Here is a 17,554-nt window from a genome sequence, read left to right as displayed (position 1 = left end):
AGAATGGCCAATGAGAACAATCATAAAGAGGGTAGGAGGTTGAAATGGACTGCATGATTTCAGACACAGGACAATTTTTTTTTACCAAAAGACTCCTATCCAATCTTATTTCCCTCACATATTAATACATGTCTTAAAGAGTGAGGGAGAGCAGTGAGCATTACTACTTATTTGTAGTCTGCAAAGGAGATATTGGATCTGGGGAGATACTCACCTGAGGACTTGGAGAAGCCTTTCTTGCCCACATAGACCTCCCTTTTCCTGAGGCTCTCCTCGGAGGTTGGGGGTATTTTCTTATATCTCTTCATTCAAATCCTATTTGATTTTATAATTTTCTTATATTTACTTTGTATTTTCTGGCATGTTGCTGTTCTTTATGTTTACATGTTTTATTCATAGCATAGGTTGTTTCCCTGGCTCTGTATCAGTTTATGTAGATTTTTCCATGTTTCTCTGTATTCATCACATACATACTACATTTTTGGTAGTATTGACCACACAGTAGCATTTCATTACATTTACGGACAATTTGTTTAGTCATTCTGCCTCTGATGGGCATGTACTTTTGAAACATACAATTTTTAGCTATTATAAAAAGTGCTGCTGTAAATATTTTGGACTATGCAAGGACATTTTTCTTATTGATGGCTTCCTTGGGGTATAAGCATGGTAATGTAATCTCTAGTTGAAAGAATATAGACATTTTAATCACTTTATTTGCATAATTCCAACTTGCTTTCCAAAATGGTTGTACCATTTCACAGCTCCACCAACAATGGATCAATGTGTCTATTTTCCCACTACTTCTCCAGTGTTGACCATTGCCATTTTGGGGTCATTTTTGTCCATTTGCATGTTGTGAGCTGTTATATTGATTTGCATTTTTCTTATTAATAATTTAGAGCATTTTTCATGTGGTTATGAATCCTCTGCAATTTTTTTCACAACTGTTTGTTCCTATCTTTTGACCATTTAGCTACTGGGGAATGGTTATTAGTTACATTTACATATAATTAAATAATTCTAGTTTGTATTTATATATAAACATTACATTTATTATTTCTATAACGATGATGTCAGAAAGATTTGATACAAAGATTTTTTTCCCATTCAACCACTTGTCTTCTTATCCTAGATTCATTAATACTGTCTGTGCAGAAGCTTTTCGGTTTCAAGTAACCAGTTACGTGTTCCATCCTTTCTAAATGTTTCTATCTCTTGCTCAACTAAGAATAGATCTCTCGCCTATAGCTGTGAGAGGTACATGATCTGTTTCTCTTCTAATTTTTTATAGTATGATCTTTTTATACTAAGGTCATGTGTCCATTTAGGATGCATGGTGGAGAATGTTGTACGGTGTTGGTCTAAGCCTGATTTCTTCCAGACTGCTTTCTAGTTTTCCCAGTCTGAGGAAATTTCTACAGCCTGGACCTGGGGTCGCTGCAGCACTGGAAAAAAGGATCAGGGGCTGCAGGTTAAAGGTGAATTTTCATGCTCCACCATTGAGTCTGCTAGTGCAACTTCGCCACCCTTAGTATGGGAAGAAGGGGAGAAGCGCTGAGTGAGCTCAAGGTCCTAGCGTCAGTTTTCTGGGGTTGGGTTTTTTTTTCTTTTTTAAACCTTTCGGATTGTAGGTGTCCTCAGCCATGGAAATAGGTGAAGTTACTTTATCTTTGGTCAATAATTTCTGTTTTGGAGAGGTTTGAGAGATCACGAGGGTTGGAGGAAAGGTCTAGTCCACCATCTTGTTGCTTACATAACCTGGAACAAATCTGGGCATTTCACTGAAGGCTTTTCCCCATGCCTGGAAGGCTCTCCCTCCTCATCTCTACCTTTAAATCCCAGGTGAAATTGTACCTTCTACAGGAAGTCTTCTCTGATCTCTCAGTTCTGATGCCTTTCCTCCATTGATTTTTTCCAGTGTCTCCTGTATATAGCTTGTTTATATATTGTCTTCTCCATTAGACAACAAACTATGAGGACAGGAGCTGCCTTCTCCCTTTCTCTGTATGCCTAGTGCTTAGTACAGTGACTGGCTTAGAGCAGGGATTAGTTAATGTTTATTGACTGACACTTCTGGAGGGCAGGTGGCTTTTGATCCTCTTTCAAAAGCTGCTATTGTCCCTCCCTCCCCCCTCTGCCCCCCATGGCTTAATTCTTCCCCCTTTCAACAAAACCCACCAACACCAGCTTTCTGTAACACTCAGACAGCTATCCCCTGAAAGGTGGGAGTCTTTGTCTTTGTAGGTAATACTGGGAAATGGATTCCTAATTCTTTTGAGAAGACATCAGCCATGAAAACCAGAGTGCTTAAACCACAGATAGTACCTTCTAGTGGTCAAAGAGCCCTACCTGATGGGAAAGGTAGTTAGCAAGTGCTAGTCTTTTGTAAAAACAAATTCAAGAGACAATAAACCAAGCAGGGGACCATCCTAGAGAGTAGCCTACAGAAGTGACTGGAGAAAAATGAAGGCATCTGGTTTCTTCCCACTAGGCTGAAGAGTTTCCGTAAACAAGCTACAAGTAACATCGACATTCATGGACAGCCAAAAGACTGCTTGCATTTCCCAGCTAGGCTGGGTGGGGGTATGCCCAATAGCAGGCTCCTCACCCTAGTTACTTTTTGGTCCTAGTATCTGCTGTACTAGAATGTGACTTATTGTATGTAATGAGTCCGCAGCCTCAAATATAAAGATATCAACTCAGGAAACCAGAAATGCAGACAACTAACACAACTTTATTTATGAGTTTCATGCTTTACACAAAAGACTCTTCAACATGCATTATATTGAGGGGAGAGATCTGGAGAGTGTTACTTCATACACAGAGTACAATATATTCTTAAATATCCCCATTAAAAATATATGAATATATACTTTCATTCCATTTAAACTATTCTCTTATCTCTTGCCAGGCTGATCTAGTTAGAGAGGGCTTTGCATACCCCTTGCTGCCAGCTGGCACTCTGTCAAGAACACATTCTGGTACTGAAAATGCTCAAAGCTCACAATCTAATACTATGTGTTTGGGGGCTTGTGGTTGACAAAACCACTCACCCTTCAAGTCACCAACTCTCTTGAGGTGTTCAGTCTATACCCGGCATGTGCTCTAAGAAGGAAAAGGAAGAGGATAGGGTTTCCTCTTATTAAAGATGCTTAAAAAGCGGGTTACCAAAATAACAACCTCTGCAAGAACTCAATGTGCCCTCATTAAACTTTTTTTTCCCCAAGAGAACATACAGGCAGCATCAATGGAGGAGGAAAAATACCAGAGACCTTTCCACAAAAACGATACAATTCTGAGTCTGCATAAAGCACCCCCATATCAGGGTTACTTGACTAATCTTTGAATGTAAGAATCTACCCTCTTTGGGCTTCAGATGGCTTTCACCTAGAAAGAGTCATGCATTTGGAACCTTCCCTTTCCAAAAAGTCCCCTGTACCCAAGAATCTAAGTAAGTTCCAGCATTACCAAGCATCCCAAATACTTGTCACTTATTCAGGGGCCTTAGATGACAAAGCTCTTTGCCTGAATACCCCCAGAACAATCCATTCCATTTAGGATTTGCACAAATACATTTCTTTCAGTTTAAAACAGTACACAGTACACTCGTACACTGATAGAAACTACGTTTGCAGACAATTTCTAACACCGTACAAACAGCACCAAGTGTATGTCCAATTATACAGAAACTAACTTGTAAACATAAAGACATGCAAGGTTTTTTATGTCTTGCTTGAAATGGACTTGAAAGCCAACAGCAATCAGTCATAGGAAAGGGGCAACATCAAAGTTTCGGGATTTTTTTTAACATTTTCTGAAGACAGGTTCACCCATGAACAAGGGAACAGGGGAAATGGGACTCTTCACAAAGGAGTCACGGGACAATGCTACTCAGAACTGGAATCGCAGGCCCGCTGACGTCTCAGCAGAATGCAGCTCTTAAACATAACACAATCTCAAGCATCATTTGAAAATGGCCTGCGTTTTTGAAACAATTAGAGATATTTGTACTGTAACTGAAATAACACATTGAATATCTTCCAAAAAGACATAAAGCACTCTTGGACAACCATTTAAAGCTGCTAAGTTGGATGATCTCCATGTTAATGCCAGTCCTGTGCAGATCCGTTTGCTTGTCAATACTGTTGCCTCCCCTCTGCTGGAAAAAGAGGGGAGGGATCTTCTTTCTTTATGCTATTCATTTACCACTGGTGGAGATTGGGAGGAAAAACAACATACAAACACAGCAATGAAAATTAGGCAAGCAGCTGCGACTGAATATTTTCAATATCTCAGCATATAAAATTCAAAACTGTCTTAGTTTGAGAAAGGAGAGGGAAATTCCTGCTCTACGTTCAAAAGCCTCACTGCCACATTATTCTATGGCTAGTGGAGAGATTTGTTGGAAGAAAGCTATGTCATCATAAAAATAATTTCCCAGCAAGGCTATGTCATTCTGCAGCCAACTTAGAAAGCTCTTGAAAAGTCAACTATTTGGCTAAGTAAGATGATTGAAGAACTATAGTCCTGGGAGGTAAGATTAGCTTGATTAGGGATGAGCTGTTGAGTCAAGGACTGAAAACACACTTAGAAGAATCTCATCAAGAGAGGCCTCTTAAGAGATATGGCGATAAATACATCCAGTGAAAACCTAGCCAGTTTCCCTTAGCCACAGTCTTCACTGTGTGGAACTGCCCCACCCCCATACCTCCTAGATCTGTACTTGAGCTAATGTTTCATACCCAGTTACTTTTGAAAGGTCTCCCTTTTGGGTCGGAAACAAGCTTTGCCCGGCTGTTCAGTGGCACAGTGGACTGCGATTCCAGTGCCTCCAAGCGCTGGCTCAGTGCCCGTTTCTGCTGAATTGCCAGGCTCAGCAAAGACTTCAAGGTCTTCTTTTCGTCTTCTGCAGCAGCAAGCTGTTGCTGTATTTCACCAAGCTGCAAGACATACTCATCACACCTGTAAAAGAAGAAAAGAAAAAGGCAACTCAGCATCTCCCACCAGTCACTTTACCTAAACATCTCAGTCTCCTTTCAGGCATGGGTCCCCAAGTAGGCAACCACACTCAACCCAGAGACCAACTGGATCCCTCATGAGCCAGCAGCTGCCATGTCGTTTCCTTGTCCTTGGAAAGAACACAGTTCTGCCCCCCTTACAACTTCAATGTAGCTCTCAATTCAGAGAAGTAAAGGCAGGGATCAATCCCTACATCAAAAAGGCTGGAGACTCCCCTCTTAAGGTAAACCTCCAGTCAATAAATAAATTTAATAATAATAAATAGTATTTAAAATAAATATATTCAATTAATTAATTTAAAACAAGTGTTTTAAAGCTTACAAAGCTCTTTTCTCCCAACACTGAGCTGGCTAATCAAGGACTGCTACCTCCATTTTGCAAATGAAGGAAGCCTCACAAAAGGGATGTGACTCATCTAAGATCCCACATCCAGTAAGCCCGAGTCAGGGTGCAAACCTGCCTACACTCTGGGTCCACTATTCTTTGCTACATCCCTCTGACTGAAAATAATCAAAAAATTGCTGCATGAGGAAACTCAGTCAAACATTGTCTTGGTTCTAAAAATGCTCCTAGGCAAGGTCAATGATCATTGCTAGCAGTCTCATTCTCCTGATAGATTCTCTTTATGCTTTAGTATTGAGAATTCATATGAATACACCTCCTACTGAAGGAATCTTACAAGGAAGGCATCATGGAGCACACTTCTCTAAGAGGACAGTACAGTCACACCACACAAAGGTAAGAAATCCAACTGATCCATCCACAATCACACAGAATATGATGAGCAAAGTCACAACCAAATTCCCACTTGGCGGTCCTTTCTCACGGTGCCACGTGTTTAGACTAGTGATGGGATGTATGGATAACAGGAGTAGGAACAGCTCTATGTGGGCACTGGGAAGAAAAGGTACAAGATCTTTCCTTCCTCCCCTTGTCACACATAGACCAAGTGTGCACAGATTAGTTTGGGGGCCTACGCCCATTTTAGGGCAACCAAGGACTGGAAATCTCTTCCTTGGTCCAAGCTCTATGTTGCCTCACAAACAGGAAGTGAGTTCCCTAGAGTATCAGGGCAGTTTCAGAAACAGAAAAGAGGCAGAACTGAAACTTACCTGCTGGCAAACACTGCCCGAAGGGAGGAAAAAGTGGCAGCATCTTCTTTGAGAACTTTCAGCTCATGCCTTAATTTACTCATGGTGTCTGACACCACAAGCTTCTCATCTTCATATTTGCGCTTCATATTGGAAAGGGCACCTTCAGCAGCCTAGGGGAGAAAGAGAACAGCACAGGTCTACTGGCGAGCTGCAATGGAGAATTTGCTAAGCCCTATCAGTTGGAGGAGATTCAATTTGCTCCCCTTTACCCCCTCAATACCAGAACTTTCCCTCAGAGAGTCCGATTTACCCTTTGTCTATCTTGCATATACATAGTGGTTTTTGTGTTTGTGTGTTGTCCTGCAGGACAAGAACCATATTTTTGCTTTTTTTTAATTTTTGTATCCCTAGAGCTTAACACAATTCCTGTGTCATCTCCTGGCCTTCACATGCCATCTGCAGATTCCACAAAACTCCCCCAAAATTCCCATTAAATTCCTTATGCCAACCCTTCACATAGCAAATACAGCAAAGGTCAAAGTCAAGATGTGGAAGGTATAACTATAGTCACTAATTTTAATCAGAACTGTAAGATTAACCTGCCCAAGGGGCTAGTCCACGAGTCAGCTAAATTTCCATCATGATGGGCCTTGGGTATGACAAGTAATGACTTGCACACAGTCACTGACAAGTCATTTTGTACTTTGTTGGAATAACAACACCTTAAAGTGATAGAAATCAGAAAAAACCAACTATTCCTTATACCTTTCCAAGTTAACATGTTGAATTATTTTAACTTCAAAAAGAAAAAGTGTTCTTTTGGATGCCTGGTTTTCCAAAACTGACCAAAACCATCATCTTTGAGCCCTTAAATCTCTTATTCATAGCTTGTCTCTTTCTACCTCTACTCTGGAGGCAGACACGACATGTCTGTGCACTGTCCAAAGTGCCCAGGATTATCCCCAATAGCTTACCTGCTTGTTGGCCTTCAAGACAGTCCTCAGAGTTGCTATTTGATCTCTCTGGGTGTTCAACAAAGACTTCAGTTTCATTATTTCATCAACAAGGGCATTTTTATCCTTCAACTCTGTTGACATGGCTTCAAGGGACTTGTTGCGCAATGAGATCGACAGGGCTGTCTGGAGTTGCTTCACCTGGCTTCCAATGATGGAAATTTGGTTGGAAAGACTCTCAGGTTCTTTGTCAAACTCTTCCCCATCAGACTCACAAGGAGAATCACTAACGGACTGGTTGCTGCTGCCACTTTTCACGGTGCTTGTCTCAGGGCTGAACAAGACTTTCACGAAGAGATCATTTGACTGGCTTCGGCACATACGCACATTGGTCACGACATCATTGGCATGCCTTTTGCAGGTGTGGACAGGGGCCCCTTGGGCATCTTTATAGCCATCCAAAAGACCACGATCAGGTAAAAGGTTGTTGCAGACACAGACTCGGCGATACATGTTGGCCAGATCTTCAGTAATCACCTGCAGCTCCTCCTGGGCCAGGCTCACTTTGCTCTGAAACTCTGATGACCGTTTCCTCGAAGCCTGAAGCTCATTCTCTAGATTAGTAATGATCTCTTGCTTCTGCTTACCTGATTTGGCCCAGAATCTTATCTTCTCGGATAGGGTTTGAGACTCTTTTTGCCAGGCCTCCGTGTCCTGTTTGTACTTGGCTTCAAAATCCTCATATTTCTGATGCAGCTCCTGAAGCTCTGTCTTCAGCCTGGCTACCTGGGAACAGTTGGACGCCGCACATTTACTTTCCAGGCCATGGACTTCGCTGCCACCAATCTTCTCTCCATCTTTTCCAAAGAGCAGACCTAGTTCGTTACTGCCGTACCGTTTGTTTAAAGCCTGGATTTGCTCAAGAAGGTAGTTATTTTGAGCTTGCTGTTTGGACAGCGCATCCTTCGTACCATCAAGCTGTGTCTGCAACTCTTTTATACTGCTTAATAGCGTTGACTTTTCATGATCAACCTGTAGGTACAAAGCAAAGAATTTCAAACCGGAATTAAATTGCCTTCTAAATCTTGGCCTTGAACTGAATGACCTCTTGTTTGACAAATCGTAGAGTGGATTCCTTCATGGATAAGAGATTCAAAGGGTCTTAGGGGCCATCCAGTCCAACCTCTGAGATTCTAAAGTTTATCCTCACTGTATGCTTAGAAAAGGGTATCAAGGAGAGGGGGAAAGGGGAACAGGACTCTGACTCAAGATCAACTGATCAAAATTCAGTGGAAGGGAAGAACACTTTTTTGGCCTTTACACCACAATGTAAGGAAGCTAGTAAACATCCAGAGGGTAGTGAAGAGTATTGTGTGTGTGTGTGTGTGTGTGTGTGTGTGTGTGTGTGTACACACACAATATATACCTAGACTATATACAAGAAATACCTAGACTATTATAATAGCTTCTCCTTGTTCTTGTCCTCAGGCCAAAAGAATCTTTCAAATGAATAGATATGGTGATGTTACTCCTCTGTTATGAAACAAGTGGAGAGGAGAGGAGAGGAAGGGGAGGGGAAGGGAGGGGAGAGGAGGGGGGGACAGGGGGGGGAGGGAGAGGAAGGGAGGGGAGGGGAGAGGAGGGGAGAGGAGAGGACATGACAGGGGAGGACAGGACAGGACAAGGACAGGACAGGAGAGGGGAGGAAAGAAAAAAGGAAATAAAACAAAACTGAAAATAAAATCTTCCAGGGCACTGTGGGTACACAGATGAACATGAAAGGAAGTCCTATCCTCACAGACTTTGAGTTCTGATGAGGGGCTACAACACATATCATGATCATTAAGTTCCAGTAGGTAGTAATGAGACTGAGGGACGTTTCTTACAAACTGATCTAGGAAACTTTCAAAACAGAACCTTAACCACTGGGGCAAATCGGGTCAATCTTCCCAGAACTGGGGCCTAAGTGTTGATGCAGGAACACCTGTTGGTACAGTCCAGCTGGGATAGAGATGACCAGTAAGGCAATACTGTGAGATAAGGGTAGATCAGAGCCTGGTGGAGATGGGGAGAGCCTTAAATGCCAACCTACAAAGTTTGTCATTTATCCTCAAGGAAATAAGAGGCTCCTGTAAGTTTTGGATCAGGGGAGTAAGATGGTCAGATTTGTCTGTGCCTTAAGAACATTATCTCAACAGCTTCATAAAGGATGGTTTAGAGAGAGGAAAGAGTGAATAAAAAGGCCACTCTTCTGAGCTGTCATTCTTCAAGGCCCACTACCACGCCCCTTTTCTGACCTGCTCTGCTGGGACTTACATCCAAATACTCTATGTTCCCGTCAGACTACATGACTCTACCTCCTGGCCCCGATATGAACCCCTGTGCCTCCCACCTAGCATGGTCTCCCTCCTGTTTGTCCGAGGAATTCCTTTAATGTCCGAATGAAAAGCCTCCTTCTCCAGTAAGCCTTCCCTGCTCCCCAGGTTGTTAATGACCTTGTTCTACAAGTTTCATAGCCCTGGGTTTTATAGGTCTTTGACCTACACCATGTAGTACAGCTATTCGTATAGGTGAATTGCTAGCCATACTAGAATGTAAGAGTTCCCGACCTCAAAGAGCTATCTTCTCTAAACTCTGTGCCTTCCCTAGTGCCCAACAAGTGCTCTGCACACAACAGGGGAGTGATCAAGATATATTATAGGGTCCTCTAGTAAGTACCTAGATTTCAAACATCTCCCTTAGGAATTCAAATATACTAGGTTGGCTTAGAAAACCATTAACAATTACTTTGATGTAACTGACTTGGTTGCTATCCAAACAAAATGCAATTGTACCAATCTTGCCAGAAGCACATTCCAAAGTTTCTTTCAGTCTACCAAAAGGAATGGAGGAAAAGCACAGAAAGTGCTTTGGGGGGTGGGAAGGAGCAATCCAGGCTTCATTAGTCTGCGCCCTAGGCCAGTTCTCAGGTAAGTGCTGTCAGTCTCGAGCCTTGAGGCTCAGGATGTGGCATTTTGAGAATATTTTTAGTCCTTTCCTGATCGAAAAGTACAAAGTATTAAATACTAACCAATAAGTTGCTCAAGTATTAAAATCCAGGCTCTCTCCCACATTCCCTTTGCTAATCTTCCCAGAATATCACATAGGAAGAGATGGCCATTTTCCTATGAGGGTGTGTATGTATGTATATATGTATATGTATATATATGTGTGTATATGTACATGTGTGTATAGTTGAGTGTGTCTATGCATAGTGTACATATGTGTGTGCATAAACATATATACATACACACACACATATACACGTCTCCCCTTCATACAAACAACTACAAGAGGTTATTTCTGAGGGCATTGCTGCTGCCAGGTACTAGGAACATGAATGACCCCGGCTTGAAAGCCAGGCCAGAGACAAAGAACTACACACATAACAGTGAAAGAAAAGAAATGAGTGCTTAAATGGAAGGTTTTCTTGCCATATACCCCGAGCATCACTTAATAACAGATGGAAATTCATTCCTAGACTCAGACAGACTACACTGCAACACAACAAAACACAGGCAGTTTATTCCATTCTAAGGTGAATTTCCTGCCAAAGAACAGAAATCTTTTAAACACTCAAGCTGAGGACAGCGTAGGCCTTCTCAGCTTAGTATATGACAAGGAAGATCAAGAACAGTTGCAAGCCACGTTTTTTCCTCCAAATCTGGAAGAAGAAAATGAGAGAAATGATAAAGTTCACAACTCGTGATGGTGACGGAAGAAGTATTCTCTCTTAAGAGAGAATCAGGGCCAGCCAGCAGTCAGCTATCGAAGCAATGCTACAGCAAACTTCCACCTTGGAAGGGGGCTCAGGACACAGATCCTTGAGCAGGGCAGCTGTGACCCATCAGGTTTCTCCAACTCATCCGTCCAACTGGTCAGTGGGAACTCAATAAGGTGTGCGGCTCCACCGAGGCACACTTCCTTTCTCAAAGTACCCTGCCAGTAGCAATAAGATCTGATCACCGTGTCTTGCCCCATTTCCTTGACTTCCTGTTTGGTCTCTTTCTTTGGTCTTCGAATGAATGAGGTCCACCCACACATAGATCGGTTCCTACCAGATAGCCCAAGCCTAGAGTAAACTGTTTGGGACTTCAATTTCCGTAAGAACCAAAGGTCTTGTCACAAGTACAGAGACCAGCTCTTAAGCTCCTGGCTCCATTCTTGCTCTGGGTGTCTGTTACTGGGACCCCTTGCTTAAATGTAGACCTCCCTTACCCCAGTGCTCGGACTCATCAGGTGGGCCCATGACTCTTCTCTCTCCAGCCTTCTAACCTGTCTCTTCCCATAGCCCAAACCCTCAGAACCTGGCCTTTGTCTGTCTAGCCTCTAGGGAGGCTGATTGAGCTCCTTACTCGATCTGACCTCTCTGGTCCTGACCTCTGGCCCACCTGATACTTTCCTGGCTGGATGGACTACCGGCTGTGGCCAGCTCTGTCTTACCATCCAATCCATTATTTCCCTTTCCCTTCACTTTCTTCCCAAGCACCCCAGTCATCATCTCCTTCCCGTGTTCCTACACTGGCCTCCTCATTGGTCTTTCCCTGCACTCTTCTCCACAGTTCCAGAACCATGCTTCCCACCTGAGTCCCCTGGTTCTGACATATGAGCTGTAGCCTCACCTTTCCAGGAACAAAGTACCACTTCTTGACCATCTCCATCCCATGCTGCTGGCTGTATACCTACCCCTCACCCTTACCAGATCCCTTCTATGTGCTGTCTTCCCCCATTAGAGGGAATTCCTTCAGGAACACTCAGCACAGTGCCTGGCACATAGTAAATGCCTAAGAAACATTTGAGCCCCCTATCCATCTTTTCCTTTCTCCAGTCCCCTTTCCACATAGCTGTTGAGTTGATATACCTGAGGCACAGGTCTGCCCGTGTCACTCCCCTGCTCAGGAATCCCCTGTGACTCTCTGGTGTCTAAAGGATGAAATCCAAACTCCTATGGCATTGAAAGTACTTCCCAGCCTAGTTCTAGCCCATCTCTCCAGGCTGATTACATAGAACCCCTTCCCACCACTGCCTCTAGGATTCGGTCACACTGGGTGTTCTTCAAACCATGATATTCTCTCTCTCGCCTCCCTGATTTTTATACTTTTTGGTTTGTTTGGTTTGGGGCTCTCTCCCAGGCCTGAAATGCGCTCTCTCCCAAGCTTCCAAAAGTTGCCCCCTGGAGCGTCTACTGGGACCGGTTCACGTGATACTTCCTTCAAGAGACCTTTCCTGGCCCCACCAGGTTGCCAGGCCTGCCCCACACGCCCACATCAGTTGATTTGTATACATATCCTCTATTTGTTCCTCCACCCTATGGAAGAGAAGTCCTTGAAGGCAGGGTGGCTCTCGCCCTTTTGCCTTTGGATCCCCAGCATCTAGCACACAGTAGGTTTCTACTTGTAGCTTATGGACTTCGAAGTCTCAGCGACATCCCACTACAGCAGAAGAAACATGTGGTTAAATGCAATTGTGCCAACTAGCATGGACTTGAGTCACATTGACCTTGGTTCCTCAGCACTAAGAGGCCTGTCCTTCCCTGGCTGGTGCTAGAAGAGCACCTTCAGCCTCCATCGCAGGACTCCGGCTCCAAGAAGGGCTTGGTAGAGAGTCATTATCTGTGCTGCAGAAAAACATTTTTTCTGCCACAAAAGTGGAAATGATTTAGAGTGGGGAAAGTAATTTTCCAGAGGCAAATATTCTTTTAAAAAAGAATCCTCTTAAAAAGAAGAGCTGAGTCACTCACTCTTAAATGAGGCGTCAGCAGCTGCCACACAGCAGGTTAGAAGCAGAGGCACGTTTTGGTCCCATTATCATGAGCAAAAGACCTTTCCCATCATGGGATGGTAGGGACACCATTTTCTGAGAAAGTACCTTTTCAGATGCTTTTAAGACACTAGAGCCAGGCCAAGTCAAATGCTTCCAGCAACAGACAAGGGACAGAAGGCCTGTTTCCTTAAAGGGACAGACTCAAAGGCTCCAAGATTTAGAGGCAGAAAGGACTCAGAGTTTACCTGGTCATAACCAAATTCTGTCTTACTGAGTCAGGTCGTAAATGTTGGAGGCAAGATTTGAACCCAGGTCCCCCCAAGGAGCCTCTGATTCCAGAGACAGGGTTCCTTCTAGTGTACCATCCTGCCTCCTATAATGAATTCTTCTTTATCCAATCTATTTAGGAGCCCATGTTCTCGGCACTTTAATCTAACCCTTTTGGAGCAGGCAGGCTAAGGCGATCCTCTATTCTTTGGTGGCAATGTCTTCCCCCGTTGGAAAGTAAATTCCTCAAAGGCACATGCTGTCTTGTTTTCTTGCATGTGTACCCCTAGAACTCAGTACAGTATCTGGCACATAATAGAGGCTTAATAAATGTTTGCTCTCTCATTTTTCTATCCAGCTAGCTAGCTAATGATGTTAGGCTGGGATATAATTCACTCATTGTCATGGGCCACACTGGTTTCAGTTTGATCTAGCAAAAACTGTTCAGCCTGGAATATTCCTAATGAGGTCGACTCAGTTCAACAAACATGTATTATTGCCATGTACGTGTGTTCAAGTGGAACAGACTCAGAGATAGGCAGTTCCCAATTCATCCTAAAGCTTATCTCCTGGGCCTGAAAAGCTGAACAATTCTTACCAATCACTAACTTCTCAAAGCTACTTCAAGAATGAGTGGGAGGTCAAAATACCCGTGGAAGCATGGGAAACAAGATGTTTCAGATAACTCTCTTTGAAGAAAACGTCTGAGTTGCCAAATGGCTAAGAATTTATCATATGATCTTCCAAATGTGAGGAGAGCAAAATCAGCGGCATCTTGTATCTGCAACAAGTCTCAGAGAAGTGAGGTTACAACTCCTCGACCACCTCGAAGGTGTTTTCTCATTGGCTTATTTTAAGACGTGCTCCAAATGTCTGCATTTTTCTCAGGAAAAGTCATTTGTGGAGAAAATGCCTTTGACATTCCATATCCTAGTCCCCTTTCATCATATCCGCAGATCATCACTGCGTCTCTGTCACTGCCGAGCCCCGGGAGCACTCCTCACCTATTCTTATCTTTGAAAGCTCTAGAGGCAAAGCTATACTAAGGCCACAGGGTTTGTTCCACTAAAGGAAGTCTATACACAGCTCAGCAAAAGACAGCCAGCCGAGTACTTCTCAGAAGAATTTTGCCACCTTGGATTGGAGTGCTGAACACTTCTAAGAGGCTCACTTAGATCCTCATGCTGCCTAGCTGACAAACACACAGAAAAGAGCCCTCCTACCTGCAGAAGCTGCTGGTTCAGTTTCTGAATCTCTGATAAACTGAGCTCACTCGAAAGATCACACACTAAACCAGGCTGGGGCCTGGAGCTGTTGCTATTTTGAGGCATGGACATCATGTTTTCTCTGAGGTTCCTGAAGACTTGGTTGTAGTAGCCAATGCCCAGGCCATCATCATTACACTGATTCAGGTCATCGAAATGTGTCGGCAGAACCCCTAAGGAATCATAGGTGTTGATATACCCAGAGAGCACCCTGCGCAGCTCGTTTTTTTGTTCTCGCTCACTCTGGAGGGTTTCCAAGGCCTCCTCTAGATGATGGTCAGAGATCTCCTTCTGTCGGGTCACTTCAGCCAGACGACTGTTTCTAAGCTCAATTTCTTCATCTCTTCTCTGAACTTCACGTCTTAAGCCTTCGTACTCCACCTGAAATGACAGGAAAAGATCTCTTCCTAAACCAGCTATGTACCCTGTGCAGCTCTATGATAGTAATGGCAATTAAAGATTCCCCTGTATTGGCTTGGTTTTCAAATTGATTGTGTTAAAACCCAGAGTTTGTTAATCCCACCTGTGGGATAGGCTTGTTGATGTGAAAAGAAAGTCCTGAATTGGGAGGAGCTGGTGACGTAGATTTGGAGACACAAGAGAGAGGTGGAAGATCTTTTTTTGGAAGCAGCACCTCGTGGAGAAAGAGAGACTAAGAGAATTGCTGGTGGCTGCTTTGAATTGCCCTGGACTTTTGAGACCTGCCCCCTGAGCTGCCAAGGACTGAGGAGACATGGCTGTTTTGCTGGTACTTTGTCTGTCTGTTTTGATGTTATTTTGCCAGATTTGTCCACTGGTGAAAGACTGTCCTTTTGTTGAAGAAGTCCTGGAACCTGGCTGTTCGCTAAGAAGGCCTGAGACTGTCCTGCAGACAGAGAGTGAATACTGTCCACTGGTGAGGGACAGTACTGTTGTTGCAGGGGTCTGGAGACTGTCCTGCAGACAGAATGAATACTGTCCACTGGTGAGGGACAGTACTGTTGTTGCAGGGGTCTGGGAGCCTTTCTGTTGGTTCAGAAGCCCTGAAGAAGGATTTTCTTGTTGTATGTTTACAGAAATCCTGGGAGAGGGCTTTGCTAATGTGTTCAGGGGTTCTAGGACTGTTCTACAGACAGAGGACAAATTCATGAAGGGACTGGCAATGTATCTTATGGCCTTGCTAAGCCTTGTCTCCCCAGGAACTAAGATTGCTGAGAACTTGCCTCGTGTCAAGATGAAGAAAAGACCTCCATTTGGGTATTAAGTGCTGTGTTTAAACTTGATGTTAACTCTGGGGTAGATTCAATTGTGATCCAGGGGTGGGGAACTTTTGACCTTATGTTTGGAAACTAATCTACATTTGAGAAGAGGGGCTTTGTGGTGGACTTAATCAAGGTATAGCCTAGGGGTGGAGAAGTATTTAGAACAGAGACTTTGTAATTGATTGAATGATTGGAAGATCCTGGGGTGGGGTAGTACTTGGAGATTATTTAATCACGCTTAGTAAATGCTGTATTTTGAATGATGTCATGTTTTGATCTTCTCTGTTCTTGGTTTGTCACTGAATAAAATAGAGAGCACCTATGCTGGTATTTTGAACCTGGGAAGTTGCCTTTGCTTGATATTACATTACAAGCTCATGAGTTTTAAATTTTCACTTTGTCTTATTTATGCTAGAAACTGCCTTCTACAGAGCCATTCCCCAATAGGTAAGAACCAAAGGACAGGAACAGGCAGTTCTCCACAGAAGAAATCCAAGCTATCAACAATCATGTGACAAAATGCTCCAAAGTACTAAAAGATTCAGAAATGCAAAGTAAAACAACCCTGAGGCTCCATCTCATACCCTTCAGATTGGCAAGGATGACAAAAAAAGGGAAATTACAATTGTTGCAGGAAAACAGGCACACTAATGCACTGTTGGTAGAGTTGCGAATGTTAGAAAGCATCTGGAACCATGCCCCCAAAGTCACTAAATTTTGACTGTGACTCAATGATACTGCTATCAGGCCTAGAGCTCAAAGATCAAAGAATGAAGACAACTCATATGTACAAATATTTTTATAGTAGCTCATTTTTATGGCAAAGAACTGGACACAAAGGGAATCAATGCATCCCTGCTCAGTCAATGCCAACCACTATGCTAAGCATCAGGGATTCAAAGAGGCAAAAAAAAATCCAAGTTCTCAAGGAACTCAGTCTAATGTAAAGGTCATCATTTGGAGAACTGAACAAATTATTTTGGAGGTGCCCAATGTGAGAATTTGCTTTGTTTGACTGCATATTTGTTACTAGGGGGCCTGTTTTTATTTTCGTGTGTGTGTGTGTATGAGGAGGGGGGTAGCTGGAGGACAGAGGAGGGGATAGCAATAGTGTTTTTAGAAAGAAAAAAAAGACCATCGAAGCTTTTATTAAAGGCACAGAAGAGAACAGGAGGAAGGCCAGAAGGAAACACAGACAAACAGGATAGCTTTGAAAGTTACAAGATGAATTTATCTTATACTTCAAAGGAAAGGGAAACTATAAGTAATAGTTGCAGTGTGATGTTCTATATATAATCTTCTTTTTCTATTCTACTTTGTATGTGGAAATGCTAATCACCATCAGCATTTAAAAAAATTTTTAAAGAAAAAAATTACCTGGCCCTTACCCCTTCACTCCAGTCAGGTGTCCCTATCTGTCTGTCCCTAGAAGGACAGTCAGTCAGAAACCAATTCTGATTCTGGGCTGGAATTCTCCAGAGAGCTCCTGGCTCCAAGTCTGGCTTGGTATCAAGCTCCATTCCTGCTGGTTGTACCCATTACCCAGACCCTTGCTTGAATTCAGAACCCTTGCTGCTCAGATTTCTTGCCTGGGTCCCCTATTCTTGAGTCTCTTAACCTGTCTATTCCTGAAGACCACTACATGACTTCACATAGATGCATAGATGTATGTCCAACAGCTGCATGGTTCTCTGTTCCAGATGACAGCTCTGGCCCACCTGACTTAAATCATTCTGGCTAGCTGAATACTTGGCTCCTGGTCAGCTTTGTTCTGTAGTCACTTACGACCTAGCGCAACAATCTGAGAAAACTTCTCTAAGGGAATATTTAGTCAAGTACAATTAGCAGCACTGTGGAACTCAATAGGTCCAATTCAACAAGCACTCATTCATGAAGTGGGTCAAGTGCTG

The 17,554-nt window shown here is 43.3% G+C and overlaps 1 protein-coding gene across 2 annotated transcripts in view; it reads right to left on the bottom strand.

Moving 5' to 3' along the window:
* Positions 1-2,719: 2,719 nt before the first annotated feature.
* Positions 2,720-17,554, bottom strand: part of LOC138172441 (protein bicaudal D homolog 2-like) — a 32,641-nt gene continuing 17,806 nt past the window's right edge. Inside the window, exons 5-9 of one of the 2 annotated variants that reach the window (XM_069102207.1) lie at positions 14,362-14,784; positions 7,091-8,101; positions 6,135-6,286; positions 4,746-4,965; positions 2,720-4,211 (exon numbers count right to left, since the gene is read on the bottom strand). In XM_069102207.1, the coding sequence (XP_068958308.1) occupies positions 4,206-4,211; positions 4,746-4,965; positions 6,135-6,286; positions 7,091-8,101; positions 14,362-14,784 (1,812 nt within the window). In that variant the 3' untranslated portion in view covers positions 2,720-4,205. The remainder of the gene's footprint in view (positions 4,212-4,745; positions 4,966-6,134; positions 6,287-7,090; positions 8,102-14,361; positions 14,785-17,554) is intronic. The other variant, XM_069102208.1, reaches the window with a different exon arrangement.

The sequence above is a fragment of the Petaurus breviceps genome, unplaced genomic scaffold, assembly GCF_028583685.1.
Source record: "Petaurus breviceps papuanus isolate PSGF00001 unplaced genomic scaffold, PetGlider_PUasm1.0 543, whole genome shotgun sequence".
Classification (NCBI taxonomy): Eukaryota; Metazoa; Chordata; class Mammalia; order Diprotodontia; family Petauridae; genus Petaurus; species Petaurus breviceps.
Note: the sequence above shows the minus strand (reverse complement) of the source record. Positions and strands in the feature narration are given on the sequence as shown.